This window comes from Neofelis nebulosa, chromosome 7, assembly GCF_028018385.1.
Source record: "Neofelis nebulosa isolate mNeoNeb1 chromosome 7, mNeoNeb1.pri, whole genome shotgun sequence".
Taxonomy (NCBI): Eukaryota; Metazoa; Chordata; class Mammalia; order Carnivora; family Felidae; genus Neofelis; species Neofelis nebulosa.
In genome coordinates this window covers 30,445,148-30,463,905 of record NC_080788.1, presented here as the reverse complement: position 1 = coordinate 30,463,905, position 18,758 = coordinate 30,445,148, and the positions used below count along the sequence as shown (strand labels likewise).

The window sequence follows — 18,758 nt, the reverse complement described above, 5'->3', positions numbered from 1 at the left end:
CCTCTTTGATCTTGTGGCCCCACCATGTCACCTGAGGCCTTCTCTACAATGCCATGGCAAAGGAAATGGGTTGGTCACTGGCCCAGTCTGAGAGTGACACGCACTATTTCCACTCACTTTTAACTGGTCAGAGGTAACTGCCTACCTACAGACAGAGGTAACTGTCTGCCTACAGGCTGGGAAGTGTAATTTTCCTCTTGCCAGGAATAAAGGAGAACAGATATTACTGAACACTAATAATATCACCAAAATTCTTATATGTGATGATATCAAGGCTGAATGTAGAATGTTAATTCTTGGGGCACCGGGGCGGTTCAGTGAGTTGAGCTGACTTCGGCTCAGGTCATGGTCTCACGGTTTATGAGTTTAAGCCTTGAGTCGGGCTCTGTGCTGACAGCTCTGAGCCTGGAGTCTGCTTGAGATTCGGTGTCTCCTTTACTCTCTGCCCCTCTCCTGCTTGCACTCTGTCTCTCTCTCTCTCTCTCAAAATTAAATGTAAAAAAAAAAAATTAGAATGTTAATTTTTAACTCATTAAGATAAAAATAAAATCCGTATCTAATGATCTAACAATTCTGATATAGATTTTGAAGAACCTAATAACAAAAACAAATAGTATCATGCTAATCAAACTGGTTATTTCTAATATCCCAACTTCAGTAAGGCTGACAAGTGACAAGTGAGTGATAATGGTGTATCTTTAAATCTTAAACTGCTATCACCAGATAGGTGTTGTAGGTTAAAATGAAAACCTTATACTTTAGGTACCAGGGTAAGCAAGCTATCAGTATGGTGTAAGAGTTTACAATTTGCATTCACACTTCACATCAGCAAAGATGGGGACAACAGAGAGGTAGGCAGATGCTGTTAATTCTATCAAAAAGAGCTTCAGGCTTTCCCAAATACTCATTGAGGACTTGCTAAGCCCCCTGACTGCTATGTGTGCCATAGAAGACACAACTTTAGTCTGGAAGAAGGTTAACAGAATATGTAGCTGACCTCTTCCCCCACAAATAAAAGTAATTAAAAAAAATTTTTTTAAATGTTTATTCATTTTTGAGAGAGACAGACAGTGGGGGAGGGGCAGAGAGAGGGAGACCCAGAATCCAAAAGCAGGCTCCAGGCTCTGAGCTGTCGGCACAGAGCCCGATGAGAGGCTCAAACCCACGAACTGCAAGATCATCATGACCTGAACCGACGCTGGCATTCCACCAACTGAGCCACCTAAGTGCCCCACAGTAATTTAAAAAAAAAAAAAAAAAAAAAAGGAAGACTATCTGTAGGTAAGAGCTAGGAAAGCAAATTCCTCACCTTGTCACTTTTCTTCCCCCCCACAAAGGTGAATAAATGGATCCCCTGAATGAGGTTGAAACTGACAAATACTTACCAAGTATGATTTTAATTTCAATAGAATGGACAGTAAACGATATCACTGATAACTAACCAGCTCTACTACTGATTTCAACCTGTGTAATTCTTAGGGTTATTTCTAGCACAAAACAGCAAGACTACATTTGTTACAATAGCAACCGAAGTAGGTCAAGTGTACATTCAATTATAACTTGATTCTTTTATCAAAAAAAGAAAAAAAAATAAGAATATGTAGCAAGAATAATTTAAGTTTTGAGAACACTCACTACCAAAATCTAAGAACGAATAAGGTGAGATCATGTATAATAACAAAACCTATGTGAAATATCTGGGAGATCAAAGAAAAACAAACAAAAATATAAAAAGATAGGACATTTCATTTTTAATCAGTCAAAAATGAAGAGTTCTGGACAATGTCAAATTCCACACACCATAACACTATAGTTACACATTAAATATAATTACTATCTATACATATGCAAAAATATAGTTCTATTTCATACAATAAAACCCTTTATAGAAACCATTTTAAAATTAAGCAGAACTTCTCAACATTAAAATGTGAGGTGTAAGTCCTTCTAAAGGTTCCTTTAAAGGTTTTAAAACAAAATGCTAAATCTAAAAACAATGTCCTTTCTGTCAGTTCCAAAGTTAAATCTACTTAAAACAAAAGAAAAACTGATAGCTCAGTCACATACTATTTAAATAATATTGTTCAGGCATCTCTAAAATCCTGCATTTTTTTCAAGTATGGAAATAGAACTCAAATATCCCACGATACAGTACTAAACAGATGGAATATTTAGGAAAGACTTTGTTGTCATATGGCACAATATTGTTTTATTCCTTCAATATATTTTGAAATAAATACCAGGTTTGGTTCTGTTCTTCTAAAAGGCCAAAATTACAATCTACATTTAAGATCATTTTGACTGTGTTAAGACTTGAGTGTAAAATATAACACCAATATTTTATCACAAAAGTAAAGCTGGTAACAAATTATAAAAGAGACAGTACTCTACTCAGATCTACCCAGGGATTAAAGCTCATCGTGATAGAAATACTCATCATGAAGCTGTCTGCCATAATCTGTAGCTTCACTGGTAAGAAACAAGTCCTGGTTCTCCAGAATCTCTGCTTCAGAGAGCTTTCTGTCACTATTCAAATCCATTTCATCAATTAGGTGAAGAGCCTTTAAAACAAAACAAAACAAAATAAAACCAAAAGGTGTCAAGTATAAGTTTTCAGCAAGATGTTCACATTTCAATGTGACTGGATTTGTCAAAATCATTCAGGTGTGCCAAATACTCATTACTATCTCAGTATCTCAAAATATTACACATTATAACCAAGCTATCTACCACTTCTCTTACTATCTCCTTTCTTAATTTCTGCTAGGTTCTGCCTCCTCCCTACTCAAATCCAATTCAGGATACCTCAAAGTTAAGCAAAATTAATATAACCCACTTTGGGCCCTTATAGGTAAAGTATAAACTTTTATTGTTCTATTCACTGTACTATCAAATTAATACATGATATAATCTTAACTTCCTTGACAATCTAAAACAGTTCACAGATTTAAGTCAAGAAATTGCAATGCATGGATCCTAAAGAAACAATGATTCCATTACTTCTTTCTTCAGCTTATGGCTTTGAACTTCTTTTCTATTAATAGCACCAAATCTGGGGAAGAGGAGGAGAATATATAGTCACTTTTTAATACTCACCTCTTCTTGTGCAATTCCTTGATTATTGGGTACTACCCAAGACAACAGCTCTTGGGGGTCAAGCCTGCCATCGGTATCTTTATCATAATCATTCAGGAATCTATCTTTCTCAACCAGTATCCACTCTGGATCCTCATTTGCTGCTTAATTAAAAAAATAAAACACAATATGCATACACAAGAATAGAACCTGTATCCAATAAGAAGTTTGGTACATCCCTAGAATAAAGGAAATGAATTTAAAGCTTACTACATCAAGGAAGCCCAATGAAACAGATCTACATATCTGAAAAGTCCTAAAATAAGTATACACTATATAATTTTCAAAAGTGACATGTAAGTCTAAATGACCCAGAGTTTTTATTTTTTATTAAAGGTTTGTTTGTTTTTTTTTTTTTTGAGAGAGAGAGATAGAGAGAATGAGCAGGAAAAGGACAGAGAAGGAGAGGAATAGAGGATCAGAAGCGGGCTCTTTGCTGACAGCAGAGAGCCTGACATAGAGCTCGAACTCACGAGAACTCATGAACTGTGAGATCATGACCTGAGCCAAAGTAGGACACTTAACTGAGTGAGCCACCCAGGTGCCCCACCACTCAGAGTTTTTAAAATGATGTATATTATCACAACAAGTTAAGTCTGTTAACTGCTGCTAATTGTTCTGGTATCTAGTTTCCCCACATTTGAGCGGGGTACATGTACCCATGTACACATTACATGTATATCATGCGGCTATATAAAGCTTGCCATGTGTGCTTATAAAGTAACATGTGTAATTTTAAAGTGAAATTCACACTAAGTGATGCTTTGAAGCAACAATTCCAAAAAGACCGCTGTGAAAATAAAAAGCTGCACATGCAGACTCCTCAAATTTCAAACACTCAGTAAGACGCCATCCATGGTCTATACCAGTAATTATAGTATTTTGTTTCTTTTTCTTTTAAGATCTACATGCAAAGGTACAGGATTTTGTTTAAAAATATCAACCTCTACCTCCTTGCCCATTTGAATCGATAATTATGTTACGTTTGTTTGGAAAGGAAGAAAACTCTTTGAATCTACAAGTGGAACTAAAAGTGAGATAGCATTCTCACATAAGCCATGAGTCTGTTTTGCTTATATTATATTTACTCGGCAGAACAAGCAGAAATCAGGCACAATTCTTCTTGTTCCATTTCCCTCTGTCAAACAGACCTCAAACAGAGTAAGGCTCTCTCCCAATTCCTTTCTTCTTTAATTCCCATTTTTCCTTCCTCCTTCCACACATCCCAGGGTACTTACTTGGATCCCGCCTGTAGTCACCAAGAAATTCTTCCAAACTAACAAATCCATCACCATTTTTGTCATGTTCTTCTAAAGCCTCTTGAATGACAAATTCCTATTGTATGTTCATAAACAACAACAACAACAACAATTAATTACAAAATTTTCCCACCACCATCTGGATCCATCCCAGTACAGAAGTTCTTTAGGAATAATCATTTCAGTTGTCCATACTTGCAAGACAATCTTTCTAAACTGGAATTTAGAAGCAGGAATAAAACCACAAATATTAAGTAGTTTTAAATTCAATGTCTTTAAGCTTCTGCTATTGAGAAGAACTCCACTTCACCCTCCTAAACAACCTGAACACTAAACTCACAATCCTATTTTCTGCACATTCCCCTCCTTCTCCAGAAGGACACCTCTTATCACCTAGGTCTCCTTCAGCTCCACTTTTCGTCTAGTCCATTAACAAACCCAAAAGAACCCCCATTTTAGATCCCTTTGCGTGGAAGTGTTCTGCCTCTAGATCTAAGTGAAATGTGTCAGTCCCCCATAAACCTACACCTCCTTTCTTCCTCTTCCACCAAATCTACCCCATCCAACGCAAACTGCCCCAAATCTGCTCCTCATTCTTATCATGGCTTATCAACCAATCCTCTCTAACCCAAAGATTACACACTTTCTAGTTACATTTGACCCAAGGTGACCTGTTTAATGGCCAGCTATTTCAGGCCTTCCCTTATTACCTTCCTGTATCTTCTTGTACCCTTTTCTTACTTTGCCAATCTCCACCCTGTATAGCAGACCCACATCACTTTCTCCTTTATTCCACAATCATAAAGTCTAAAAGAAAGAGAAACACAAATACAAATACAAACCTAACGCTTATAAATTAATTTTATTCCTTTCAGTGGGCTCTCACTGCAGTTTGGAAGTCTGTCTCTGCCTCAGTTTCCCTAACACATACTCTAAAGCTGTTTTTTGAAAATTCCACTTTGAGCCTGACTACAATTCTATCCAAATACTCTCCCATTTTTCCAAACAAGGTACAGGTCTTCTGAGAGATAGAGCGTGAATGGGGAAGGGAGAGAAGGGGACAGAGGATCTAAACCGGCTCCACACTAACAGCACAGAGCCCGATGTGGGGCTTGAACTCATGAACTGTGAGATCATGACCTGAGCTGAAGTCAGAAGCATCTGACTGAGCCACCCAGGCGCCCCAAGGTATGCCTGTTTATCAGCATTGCATCCTCACCTTTAATTACCTCTATTTTTATGCCTATTCCTCTCATCCTTCTCTTCAATCTCAGGAATTTGCTGTCTTTCCCCTTTCTCTAGGGTGAATCCCTCAACACTCTTCCTAGGAAGACTTTTCCCATACTTTTCCATTTCCTGAGTGTTTTCTTTCACTCTTAACTCTGGCCTCTCCTAAGGCTCCAATCTCTTCTCATCAGCTTCTTCTTCTATGCCTTTAACACATTCAAGTCCCCAGGACTTTGCTATACTCTTTAATTACCATCCTGGATTCTTTGATGCCTAGCTTCTTATGGGTTACATTTATTACTTTGTCCTCACGACCTGCTGCCACCCAAACACCTTTCCACCTGGATTCTAGCATCACAACTGTAACAAAAACATATTCTCAAAAGTCTCTAATTCTAGCCAAACCCAAAGGCTTCCTTTACATCTGCATGAAATAACTTAAATACAAGTTGTTAGTTTTCTAAAAATCAAATGTTACAGATTTTATATATAGAAATCAGGGGATCTTAACCTGGATATCCAAAGATTAGTTTTAGAGAATCTGAGAATCTCCTGAAATTATAATCCCATATTTTGTGTGTAGGAGCCTATGTGATTTTTCTGGGATAGTCTACAGGTTGCTCCATATTTTTAAAGGAGTCTGTGATCCCATACAAGTTAAGAATCACTGTAATCCCATACAAGTTAAGTAATCCTCTTGGGAGACAACAGACTTATTTCAATAATGTTGCCATGATTAAAAGAAATTTTGGGGGGCACCTGGGTGGCTCAGTCAGTTAAGCATCTGACTCTTGATTTCAGCTCAGGCATCTCATGGTTGTGAGATGAGGCTAAACCTGCTTGGGATTCTCTCTCTCCCTCAAAAAAAAAAAAAAAAAAAAAAGGAAATTTTGGAACTACATGAATGAAAGTACTTTAAATTCTAACTTTTAATCCAAAGTAAAACCGTCTAGTTGATCTTGTACCCTGCCTTTTCCTTTATCAAATATATCTTTAAATGGAAAAAGGGATACACCAAAACAAATTAAGGTAAATAAGAATTAATGAAGCTGCTTTGAATGAGACACCACTTTTTGGTCACATATCTTATGTGCCACAGTCACGTAAGTGGGAGTCAACTCCCACTTGGCATATCCTGTCCCGTCCTGACACAACCCATTCTGTCAATGGTACTACTGTTTTGATCATTTTTTTTTTTTTTTTTTTTTTAATTTTTTTTTTTTTTTTTTTTCAACGTTTATTTATTTTTGGGACAGAGAGAGACAGAGCATGAACGGGGGAGGGACAGAGAGAGAGGGAGACACAGAATCGGAAGCAGGCTCCAGGCTCTGAGCTATCAGAGCCTGACGCGGGGCTCGAACTCACAGACCGTGAGATCGTGACCTGGCTGAAGTCGGACGCTTAACCGACTGCGCCACCCAGGCGCCCCTGATCATTTTTATACAAGCTCAAAACCTCACAGTCCTCTCTAGCTTTTCCTTTCTCTTCCCACACTTATTTAGTCAGTCAACATTCTTGCTGTGTTTTCTTCAAAATGTTGTTCATGCCTATTTCGTTCCATTGCCACATTGTACTCTGGGGCTGTGGCACATGATGCCCAAATTATTTCATTGTTTTCACTGGTCATTCCCCTCCTCAGTCTTCAATTCAATTGTTCCTTATTCCCCAGAGAATCAATAACTGCCTGCCATGCTAGGGTTCAATTAGCTAGTCTTAATTTTGGCACTTAAACAAACTGTGCCCAGCATTGTTCTAAAACTAGGTCGTGTGTTTTGTGCCAGGTGAGAAATCAGAAGCCTCAGTGGCAAATGTGGTCGCAATTGTGGTGTCTTGCCGCTGGGCTATGGAGAAAAAGGTTAACTGCAGCCTTGTTATTCAAGGCAGCAGCTTTTGGCCATGACCCATTTAATATAAAGCTATGTTCCCTCCTTGAAATATCTTCCCTCCCTGAAATATCCAGAGAACCAAGCCACACAGCTGGAGGCTGAGGCTAGGCAACAGACCTCGATATTGAATGTTCAGTCTATTTTTTTATAAGGCTATTTGTTATATTAGCCTTTACAATAGTAAAGTTAACTAGCCTTTACAATAGTTTCTGTTCTCAAGAAGCTTGCCGCGTCATAGTAGGGACTCAATCAATGTTTGTTGAGCTAAATTCTAGAGTTCAACAAAAATTCTGAAGAACTGGTAATTCTTTTAAGTACTAAAGTGATGAGAGGGATCATTCCTCATGCTGCAAACATGTTATTCAGCAGCGGCTACACCTACACCCCTCACCAACACCCTAGGAAAAGGGATCCGAAGGTGATATGTTTTCCCAGACCTGAAGTTTTTACAAGTGATGTCGTAAACTAAATAGAAGTACTGATGCTACTGATACTGGAAAACAGAAAAGTGTGAAAGCTACAAAAGGACAAGGAAGGCAATGAAAGTAATGTGGTTATAAGGGAGAAAACAGCCAAGGGAAGCATGCCACTCACACATTTGACAGAGATTTGCCTTCTCCCTCCTAATCAGCACTCCTCCCCGATCAGCAGAAATCCTTTCCCACCTCTCATCTTAAGTAGGGAGATCTTTGGATCTTGGGTTCTCTTAAAAATTCTCATTGCTAGACGATTCATTTTAACAACTTAGAAAAAAACAGGTTTTAAAGTTTTGGTTACTCAAGAATTCTCTTAAAACTTCCTTACCGTCATATAATCAACTTCTTCAGGATGCTCAAAAGCAATAAATTCCTCAAGATTCAAACCAGGACCAGAATCTTGGTTCGCTTTCTCAAATCGCTTCTTGTCCTTTAAATGAAGCTTTGAAAATTAAACATTGAATTTATTTAAGGTCTCATCCACACAACATCATTACACATACTTTGAAAAATACATACTATGTGAAATCTGAAGTACATTCTCGTACATTATCTTCACATTGCCCTTTTGAAGGTAGGTTAGACAAATTAACAAACATTTATGAGAAGCAACTGAAACACAGACTCTAGAGTCAGAGACTCAGATCTGAATGCCAGCAATGCCACTTACCAGCTGTGGTAAGAGCACGTTGCTTAACCTCTCTGGTTTCCTCAGCTATAAAATCAGGATAAAAATCTCCATTAAGCAATTGGGATGAGAATCCCTCTCAAGCAATTAGTAAACCCTAGCATTTAAAAACTGTTTACATATTACTATTATTGATAGAAAACTGAAATTAAATGATTGAGAGAGATGTCAGAAATACAGCTGGTATGCTGAACTTTGATCCTCCCTGTTCTTCTACAGTACTACACATTATCTTCGTTAACAATCTCAACTTTTCCAAATGCCCCAAAAGCAATAAATTCAGACTATGTATTAATTCTTGATATATCATTTTCAAATAATTTCTGGTCCTTGGAATGACTTTTCAAAAATGTTAACAGATTTTAGAAAAATAGTCCTCTTATGAGAATACTTCTGGTATATGTATCTAATATTTGAAAGTCTATTGTTGGTAGGCCCTTTAGAGTGCTAATAATTACTCAGGTACAAACACATCAAAAGGTGAAACGGACCTATTTTGAGGTTAAGTAAACATACTTTTTTACTTTCTCACACCATCTTCCTTTTTTTCCTTTTGTAAAGTATGCACAAGTAGTAAATCAAGAAGCAGCTATTAGAGACAAGGCTGTTTTTAATGCATTTCTCAAAAGGAATTCTGTAATCAAAAACCTTGGAAGCCAATAGTGCTATATTGCTAATCTTGCATAAATTCTATTTTGAGAATTTATGGGAAAAACTTTCCTCTCTGTAAACTGTATGTATTAAACAGCACATGAAAAAAAACACAATTTCAAATATTTTGGAAGTTTTTAATATATGTATCCCATTGTTGAAAATAAATGCTCTTTTCAGTTTTCTAGAATAGAGGTTAGGTAGCAGTCATTTACTGAAACACTAGTTCTTTTAAAATGACTGATTTACAGTGGAGAGGCTCACTTCTTCCCCCAAAGAGTTCATCTTTTAAACCATCCAGATCCCACTAGCCAGTTATTACTAAATCATGACAGAAAGAAAAAAAAAAAAAAATAACAACAACCTTGTTTCCAAATAGCTGCTTTTAACTTAATGTTTCCTAATTTCACATAACTAAACCAAATAATTTACATTTGCTGTTCAGGGGCTTAACATGGGAAAAAGTAGACAAGAATTTGAGGTACTTTGTTGAGTCAATCAAGTTCTTTTTGAATAAACTACTATTCAAAATACCAAGTGCTTAGATTTCCTTATGAAAGAACCCTTCAGTTTGGAGCAAAAAGGTCCATGTTTCAGCAGTGGGAGCTGAATTTGGCCAAATTTGCCTATGGAAAGAAAGGATCTCTTTCAACAAGCTCAGATTGTTTTTTAAAAAATTAAGGAAAGTAGTTTTCTTGTTCATATTTCTCAGATTTTTAAAATCAAATGAAATAATGAGATTTTAAAAAACAGTTTTATTCATGGTTATTTGAAGAAAACAATTTAAGAGCAACTCAAATTAAAGAAGCTAATACACAGGAAGATTGTTTTTCCAAAGTGGCAAAAGATTACAACAAAAAAGGCTGTCAGCTTCATAAAACCTCAACAGTCTTCTGTGTAAAAACACTGTATTTTAGTGGAGAGTAGAAAGTGCTACATACAGTTAGTAAAAAGGTAGAAATGACCATAATCATTTATTTTTATATTGTCACAGAAACTTGTGAAGAACAAAACTGCCATCTTTTGGTAGACTAATGATTTTACACGAGGAAATATATAACCTGTGATGCCAGAACAGAAGTCTAGGTCTTAAAAATTCTGATCAGCCACGTGCCAGATTCTATCTTACATAAATAAATATTGCTTGTACATGCACATTCAGCAGCTGGCTTTAAAAGTTAGACCAATTGAACTTTTGCCAGGTAGATGCCCAAACTTTAATTATCCTGCCTAAAAGTGCTGACTATTATTGTTCATCATAACGTAAAGAAATGCTTTTTCAAGCATTTTACAGCCTTAGAGGGCCATTACTACAGGTTATCTCTATTCTCTACATGGAAAGTTACTAAAAATAAGATAAAATTCAGGCATCAAATTGATTTTTGTTTAATAGGCTTCCATATAGAAAAATTTTATTTTATTTAGATATGCAATTACTTTTGATGATTAGTTATGGTATAATGTTAAGTCTGTAACTTTGAGTAAGACTGATTCATTCTTCATCCTTGTTGATTTTTATTTTGAAGAATAATACATACGTTTCTGAGTTCATCTTTATAATCCATATCCACTTTGAGGGGGTTATATATAACAAATTCTAATAAAGTATTATCAATGGAACTTCATATAGAGACATGAAGAGAGAGACATGAGATAACACCTGGTGCAGAGATATTCCTGGGTTGTCAAAGAATAACCAGTAGGACTTCCATTGAGAAGTGTTCATTTTAGGGATCCATCAATTCCTTTACACTATTAAGATCTGATTCACTCTTAAAAAGTAGAGTCTTATAATCAAAATGTACTGAGTACCTTGGTGGCGAACCCATTATCAGAACCACACATTTTTTAAAAGAAAAACTGTTCTTAAGTAGATTATATTAATGAGTCATGTATCCCTTCAAAGTGAAGATTTTTTTCTCAACACCATCATCTATTACTAATCACCCTGTTCCAAGAATATAGACTCAAGAAACCACATATAAACATTTCTCATGTTTTGATGGAATAGTTATTAAATCTTTTGGGTGCCAAAAGAAAAAAAAAGACACAATTATAGTCTGATGCTGGTAAGATTTTAAAATATTGTATTTAACTTCTCTCTTGTTACCTAGCAGGTAAGTCATTATATCATTCCATGGTTTGGTTTTAGAGAAGTCTCAGAACTCAAACAATACTTTTAAGATTAATTGATTCCTATAGGATATCTAGGAGACAGGCAAATCCCAAATCTCATTATCGTTTGTTTCTTTTTTAGCATTAAGTAGTAAAAAGACTAATTTCCACTCTCTGTAGTCCACTGTAAGATGAAGACCCAAATAAAGAGGAAAAAAGGGAAAAGGAATCTTAACTAATCTAAAGCTGATATAGTTAACCAATTCTTCAATAATTTTTAAAAGCTAATTATGTATTAAATATAAACCTATGTGAATCACACATGCTTTCTTCAATAATATTCTTTTGTGGGGCACCTGGGTGGCTCAGTCGGTTAAGTGTCAAACTTCAGTTCAGGCCATGATCTCATGGTTCCTGAGTTCGAGCCCCACATCAGGCTCTGTGCTGACAGCTCAGAGCCTGGAGCCTGCTCCAGATTCTGTGTTTCCCTCTCTCCTGCCCCTCCCCCAATCATACTCTGTCTCTCTCTTAAAAATAAACATTAAAATAATATTCTTAACCGTCTGAGCCACCCAGGCACCCCTAAAATATTATTCTTTTGTTTACTGTTTAATATTCTGTTGACCTACCCAACTGCTACTATTTATTGCTATCTCTCCATACTATTATTATCCTCATTTTTTGAGATGAGGAAACTGAGGCATAGGGCGGTTTACTAGCTTACCCAAAGCTGCATAATTGTTAAGCTGTACAGCTGGATGTGAAACCAGGCAGACTGGCTCCAAGGCTGAAGCCCTTAACCTCTACACTGGTGGCATACACATAGCATAATCATTAGCAGAAAAAACAATCCACTTTGAGTTAGTGATGGCCTATAGAGCTCAAGTGGCCAATATGATTCTGAAATAAATAGAATGTATAATGATAAATATGGCCACAACAAAACCTAAAAAGTAGACACCATAATGGAATATTAAAGAATGGAAGAGGCTCAAATGTTATACAAGTATCCTTGACTAATATTTTGGGATGTAATAATTTGCAACAAGGTGTTTAGTTTAATTGAATTACTTTGTTTATTGATTTATTTAAAAAAAATTTTTTTTTTTTAACATTTATTTATTTTTGAGAGAGAGACAGAGCATGAATGGGGGAGGGTCAGAGAGAGAGGGAGACACAGAATCCGAAACAGGCTCCAGGCTCTGAGCGGTCAGCACAGAGCCCGTTGCGGGGCTTGAACCCATGGACCAGACCGTGAGATCATGACCTGAGCTGAAGTCAGACGCTTAACGGACTGAGCCACCCAGGCACCCCTCATTTATTTTTTAAATAGGCTCCATGCTGGGTCCCTAACACAGGACTTGAACTCAGGACTCTGAGATGAAGAGTTGGACACTTAACTGACTGAGTCACCCAGGTGCCCCTGGGTTTATTTTTTCCACATAGAAAAAACTATTCAAAAAAAGTCTTTAGAGTTACCTTTGAAATATAAAAGTTCATATTGAAATAGCAATTTCTTAAGCTTATTTTCCTTTGTGTTAAAAAGTTCGTACAAATTAATAATTAAAAGTTCTTATTGACTCCTAAATAAAAATTGTCTTCCTCACCTCTGTTTAAGAAGCATTAGAACCTGTGTGGCTCAGTCAGTTAAGTGACCGATTCTTGCTTTTGGCTCATGTCATGATCTTACGGTTTGTGAGTTCCAGCCCTGAGTCGGGCTCTAAAGCTGGCAGCATGGAGCCTGCTTGGGATTCTCTCTCTCTCCCTCTCTCTCTGCTCCTCCCCTGCTCACGCTATCTCTGTCTCTCTCAAAATAAATAAACTTAAAATAAAAAAAAATACTTTTTTAAAAAAAGCATTAGAACAAGACATATTTTAATTATGACAAATTAAACCATGAGAATCAACAAAACTTATAGTGACACTGAATCTTCAAAAATGAGTTACTTTAAATGGTACAGCCTCTATGGAAGACCATATGACAGTTCTTCAAAAAATTAAAAATAGAAGTACTACACAATCCAGCAATTCCATTTCAGGGTGTATATCCCAAAGAATTAAAAGCAGGATCTCAAAGAGGTATTTGTACACCCATGCTCATAGCAACATTATTCACAAAAGCCAAAAAGTTGAAGCAACCCAAGTGTCCATGGATAAACAAAGTGTGGTATATACACACAATATATCCATGGATATACATGTGGTACATACATACGATAGAGTATCATTCAGTCTTAAAAAGGAAATTCTTACACATACTACAACATTATGAGGACATGATGTTAAGTGAAGTAAGCCACTCACAAAAAGACAAAAATATGTATGATTCCACTTATATGAGGTTCCTAGAATAATCAAATTCAAAGACAGAAAATACAATGGTGACTGCCAGGGACCCAGGGGAGGAGGAATGGGGAGTTGTTGTTTTATGGGTTTAGAATTTCAGCTTTGCAAGGTGAAAAGAGTTCTGGAGATTGGTTGTAGTAACAATGTGAATGTACTTAACACTACTGAACTGAACACTTAAAAATGGTTAAAATGGGGGTGCCTGGGTGGCTCAGTCAGTTAAGCATCTGGCTTCAGTTCAGGTCATGATCTCACGGTTCATGAGTTCAAGTCCCGCATCAGGCTCTCTGCTGTCAGTGCAGAGCCTGCTTCAGATCCTCTGTCCCCGTCTCTCTGCCCCTCCCCTACTCATGCTCTCTCAAAAATAAAAATAAACATTTAAAAATTGTTTAAAAAATGGTAAATTTTAAGTGTATTTTATTACAATTAATTTTTTCAAATAGTTATTTTATATAAAACTATCTGTTTACAAATGGGAATGGGCCTCTAGTCTTAGTCAATAGGATATAAAACTGTTCAATAATAACAAAAAATAAAATACTGAGGTACATATTCAAAATACACTAAAAAGCAACTGTAGCAATGAGGACAAATGATGCAGCTGGGAAAAAAAAATGCAAGGATAATTTAGGTAGTCCGGAATAAGAGTCCTGAATCCGGTGAGAAAGGAAGCCATCAAAATGACCACTGAAGTGGAACAGGTGATTGCCCAGAGGACAAGGCAATCCCAGTCTATAACCTCAGAACCTCTTGTGCTCATTCATGCAGGAAGGGAAAGTGAACTGATAGATCAAAAGGAACAGCCCATGCACGCATACTCACCTGCCGAAAAGACTCCTCTTCTGCATCATCCAGAGCAGTGTTCTCATCAAAGTCAATCACACGATCATACATCTGAATGTTGTATTCATCCCATGACACACTACCGTCACCGTTTTTGTCATATTCAACAAACTGTTGTTTCGCTTCTTGCATAGCATAATGTTTGAAAGACATCTGAATCCACGAACTGAGTTCACCTGTGAGAATTTCCCAGAACACAATGAATGTTGACGGTAATTCTGGTATTTACAGAAGTGAACATTTCTAAACTTTATCTAAAAGAAAAAAATCCTGAGTGTTTTCAAATACTGAGAGAGAATTAGCCTAGTTGTATTCAATAGAAATAGGAGTAGAAGGTGGTGAGAGCAGTTTGGAATCTAAGAATATAATATTATGTGATCCAAATAGAATGCAAACTCTGAGTACAGAGTTTGGGTATGTTTTGTTCATTAAGGTACTCTAAATGCCTAGAAAGTGCCTGGCTCAATAAGTTATTTGTTAAATGAATTACCAATTATCAAAATAGTATTTGACTTTTAAAAATTATCCACAAAATTGCAGATGACCTTTGCTAACTATCACAGATCTCTTGGGAAGTACAAATATGTTAATAACTACCTATTTATTTTAATATGCATTAGAAATAAATTTTTCATTTATGAAAGTAACATAAAGTTTCCCTTTAAAATAAATTTCATGTTGAGTTGAATCAAAACCATATTAAGGAAGTAACAGATGGCAAGTAGCTATGGTCTAAATTGTGAAAATGTATTCAAGTGACTGATGTTTGAGAAACACTATTACAGTATATGTCCTTCAACCATGTCATAAAACTTCTGGGTGAAATTTTCACAAAAGTTATGGGTAGCATTTAGGATTTAAGCCCTCTTGCAACAGCTCTCTGTCTTATCTTGGTACCTGAAGACATGGGAGAAAGTTTCTAATCTCTAATGTCCACATTCAGATCAACTTTAAAAAAATCTATTCAGAGATATTTACTCTATTGCATTATAGAAAAAAGGTGGTGGGGGAAGAACATGAATATTTGCAAGGACAGCAGGAGTACACCATTTGGTTTAAAAGTGATATACCATTTGGTTTAGAGTGGTACTCCTCTACTGGTTTGGGGGAGGTCAAGTGGATAGAAAAGTGAAGACACTTTGTCTCTCCTGAAACTCTAAATTAGGGCAGAATAATTCAGTACATGGTAACCATGTATTGAACAATTATTATATATCAGGTCCTCTACATAATGTTGTCTCTAATCTTCAAAGCAAGGCAATTCTAATCACTGTCCATTTCCGTTTCTAATCTAATTTATTTTACAGTTCAAGAAATTGCCATTTGGAATTGAGGACTCACAGCCAGTAAGCAGAATCCAGATTCAAACCTATGTCTGTTTCTAAAGCCCAAAATCCTTCCACAGAATTTCAGGCTCTCAAGAACCTGAGTCCAGTCCTACCTCTTACAGTGCAAATTAGCAAACTTCTCTGAAGGGTCCTTCAAGTACAATGAGGGTTTCTTCTGGTTTATTTAAAGAGATCATCATGACATAATAGAACACAGATTGGAAAAGGGACCAGAAACATGGGTTCACACTTGAGCTCTGCCATAAGGGGTAAGTTTACTCACCCAAGTTTTTGTTTTCTCATATGTAAAATGAAGATTTGAACTAAGTTCCTTTTGACTTTAAATTTAAAGTTTACTATTAAATATTTGAACATATCTAGGCCCTAATAGGTACCACAAAGTCTTCCAAATCAATTTTTTCTGTGTGCTTGCTAGTATAACCAAAGATAGACCTATTTTTAGTGGACAACTAGAGTCAAAGCTTTGTTTTTATTTGAAGTAGAGAACCCAAAACCTTAATATTTCTGAGGGCACCAATTTTACTGACAATACATCTTAAATTTACCAATTATTTTGTACTTCTCTGTCCAGCAATTTTCTTTATGATTGACTTCAGACGATGAGAAGCATTTAAATAAGAGTTATAGCAAAATATGGGATGCCTGGGTGGCTCAGTCGGTTAAGCATTCAACCTTTGGTTTCTGCTCAGGTGATGATCTCACAGTTTGTGAGTTTGAGGTCCACATAGGGCTCTGCACTGACAGCACAGAGCCTGCTTGGGATTATCTCTCTCCCTCTCTCTTCCCCTCTCATGCTCTCTTTCTTTCTTTCTCTCTAAATAAATAAATAAGCTTAAAAAAAAAAAGAGTTATAACAAAATATCTCCTGAATTTTTTTGGATGATCGACTTAGAAAGTTGAGAGGGTTTACCACTTGAATTAAGCAATGAAGAGAAACAGTTGCACAGCAATTTAATATTCTTTTAATAATCTGTGCGTTTCATTTCTGACTGGAGAACCTACCTGAGAGCAAATTTTTTAAAGTAAACTCTACCAACTGAGCCAGCCAGGTACTCCTCATAAAAAAAAAAAAAAAAAATTAATGTTTATTTATCTTTGAAAGAGAGAAACAGAGCACAAGTGGGGGTGGGACAGTGAGAGAAGAAGACACAGAAACCAAAGCAGGCTCCAGGCTCCGAGCTGTCAGCACAGAGCCCAATGTGGGGCTTGAACCCATGAACCATAACATGATGACCTAAGCCAAAACTGGATGCTTAACCAGGTGCCCCTCAGATTTTTTTTAAGTGAAGGATATTAAAAACTGAATTAAGAGCAAGAAATCTGGATTCTAATCCTGGCCACTCGTTTAAGAAAGGCACTTACCCCTCTGGACTTCAGTTTCTTCAGCTCTACAAAGAGAGGTGGACAAGATGATTCTAAGGCCCCTACCAGGTGTAGTTAGTTGTAATAAACATAATTTACATGCAACAGGTCTTTTTCTACTTATGAAAAAGAAGCAAATTCTTAAATTGCTAATGAAGCATATATCAAAAGAGCAATACAGCATGTAACACCATAAGGTTTTTGACATATTTCTCTAAAAGTCATATTGTTGACATTGATAAAAGTCATATGAGAAACAGGGTGTTTGCTCAATGTATGATTTACACATACCGTGTAGCGTCCACGATGTTTATACATTACCGGAGAGCACTGATTTTTACTTGGAACCCATGCCTAAAGATTTCCAGATAAAACCTACTCAACATGTTCCCCCCACCCCACCCCCGTCACAGTACCTCTCATTTGTTGCAACACTAGCAATCTACACTCAACAGATAGACCTGCTTAATAAAATGTTTATATTTCTATCTCCTACAAAGGGATTTCTCCATTGTTAGTTGTGTAGGACGTCCTTACTTTCGGTGAGGAAGCCATCTGAGTCCAAGTCAATTTTCTTTATGATTGACTTCAGTCTTTTGTGTTGCTCTTCAGGGGTAAGTTTAACATACTCATCGACTTCTTCCTTTGGGGGGGTAAGCAATACACAGGGGGGTAAAGCATTACTATCAGTGCAGTAAAATGGTGGAAAAAATAAGGCTACCAGAAGACTCTCCTGTCCAGGGTTTTGGGGTGACCCACACTTGCTCTCCAAGGCCCCCACCTCCTACACACCTTCAGTGATCCTGCCCCGTGTCGGAAGGGTGGAAGGGTCCCGGCTCCCGGGCCGCTCTATTTCCTCAGGCTCAGAGGCCTCGGGGTCCCCCTGAGAGTGAGAGGCGCCCCGCCCGGACCCCATTGTCAGGCAGCCCGGGCCAGGCCTCGTCTGGCCGCCCCTCTTTGTCCCGGGACAAAGCCCGCCGCAGCCGCGGTGCGAGGCCCGGCCCTCCCAGCCCCCGGCCTGGCCACCTCACCTGGCCGCCCAACAGAGCCTCACGGTCGTATTCGCTGCGGTGCTCGCCCTGCGGGTAGTGCAGCTCCTCGGCGTCCCCGGCGCCGGCTGTCGCGGCACACAGCAACAGCAGCCCCAGCGCCGCGGGCCTCGGGCCCAGCTGCATCGCGCCGACCCGCCGCGGACACAGACAGGCGAGGAAGGAGACCGGCGGGGGCTCAGGCCCGCGGCGGCGCTTCGCGGGCTGCTGCTGACCGGCGGTGCGGCGTATGTGGGGAGGAAGGAAGGAGACGCGGAGGGGGCGGTGGCCGTCTTTCCTGGGCGGTAGGCGACTGAGGCCTGAGCGACTACTGCGGTGTTGGGGCTGGCCAGCCCAAGGCCTAAATGGCCCCGGCGGAGGGGCGGGGCGCCA

At 37.9% G+C, this 18,758-nt stretch overlaps 1 protein-coding gene across 2 annotated transcripts; it reads right to left on the bottom strand.

Moving 5' to 3' along the window:
• Positions 1-1,728: 1,728 nt before the first annotated feature.
• RCN2 (reticulocalbin 2) lies at positions 1,729-18,741 on the bottom strand. 2 transcript variants are annotated; one of them, XM_058736957.1, is made up of 7 exons: positions 18,369-18,741; positions 17,875-17,980; positions 14,606-14,802; positions 8,312-8,425; positions 4,374-4,470; positions 3,097-3,236; positions 1,729-2,561 (listed from the first exon to the last, which is right to left on the bottom strand). In XM_058736957.1, exons 1-7 carry the CDS (start codon positions 18,510-18,512, stop codon positions 2,409-2,411), a joined length of 951 nt encoding a protein of 316 aa, XP_058592940.1. In that variant the 5' UTR covers positions 18,513-18,741; the 3' UTR covers positions 1,729-2,408. The 2 variants fall into 2 exon arrangements, with proteins under 2 accessions (XP_058592940.1, XP_058592939.1); XM_058736956.1 differs by having other exon boundaries at positions 3,097-3,239; positions 18,369-18,739.
• Between the last annotated feature and the right edge of the window lie 17 nt (positions 18,742-18,758).

Excerpts from the sequence above, each read along its gene's own strand:
- RCN2 (XM_058736956.1), bottom strand. The coding sequence starts at position 18,512 with ATGCAGCTGGGCCCGAGGCCCGCGGCGCTGGGGCTGCTGTTGCTGTGT. Across the intron at positions 17,981-18,368 it reads AGGCTCTGTTGGGCGGCCAG|GAAGAAGTCGATGAGTATGT; the intron begins GTGAGGTGGCCA and ends ACCCCCCCAAAG. Across the intron at positions 4,471-8,311 it reads AAGAAGTTGATTATATGACG|GAATTTGTCATTCAAGAGGC; the intron begins GTAAGGAAGTTT and ends AACATACAATAG.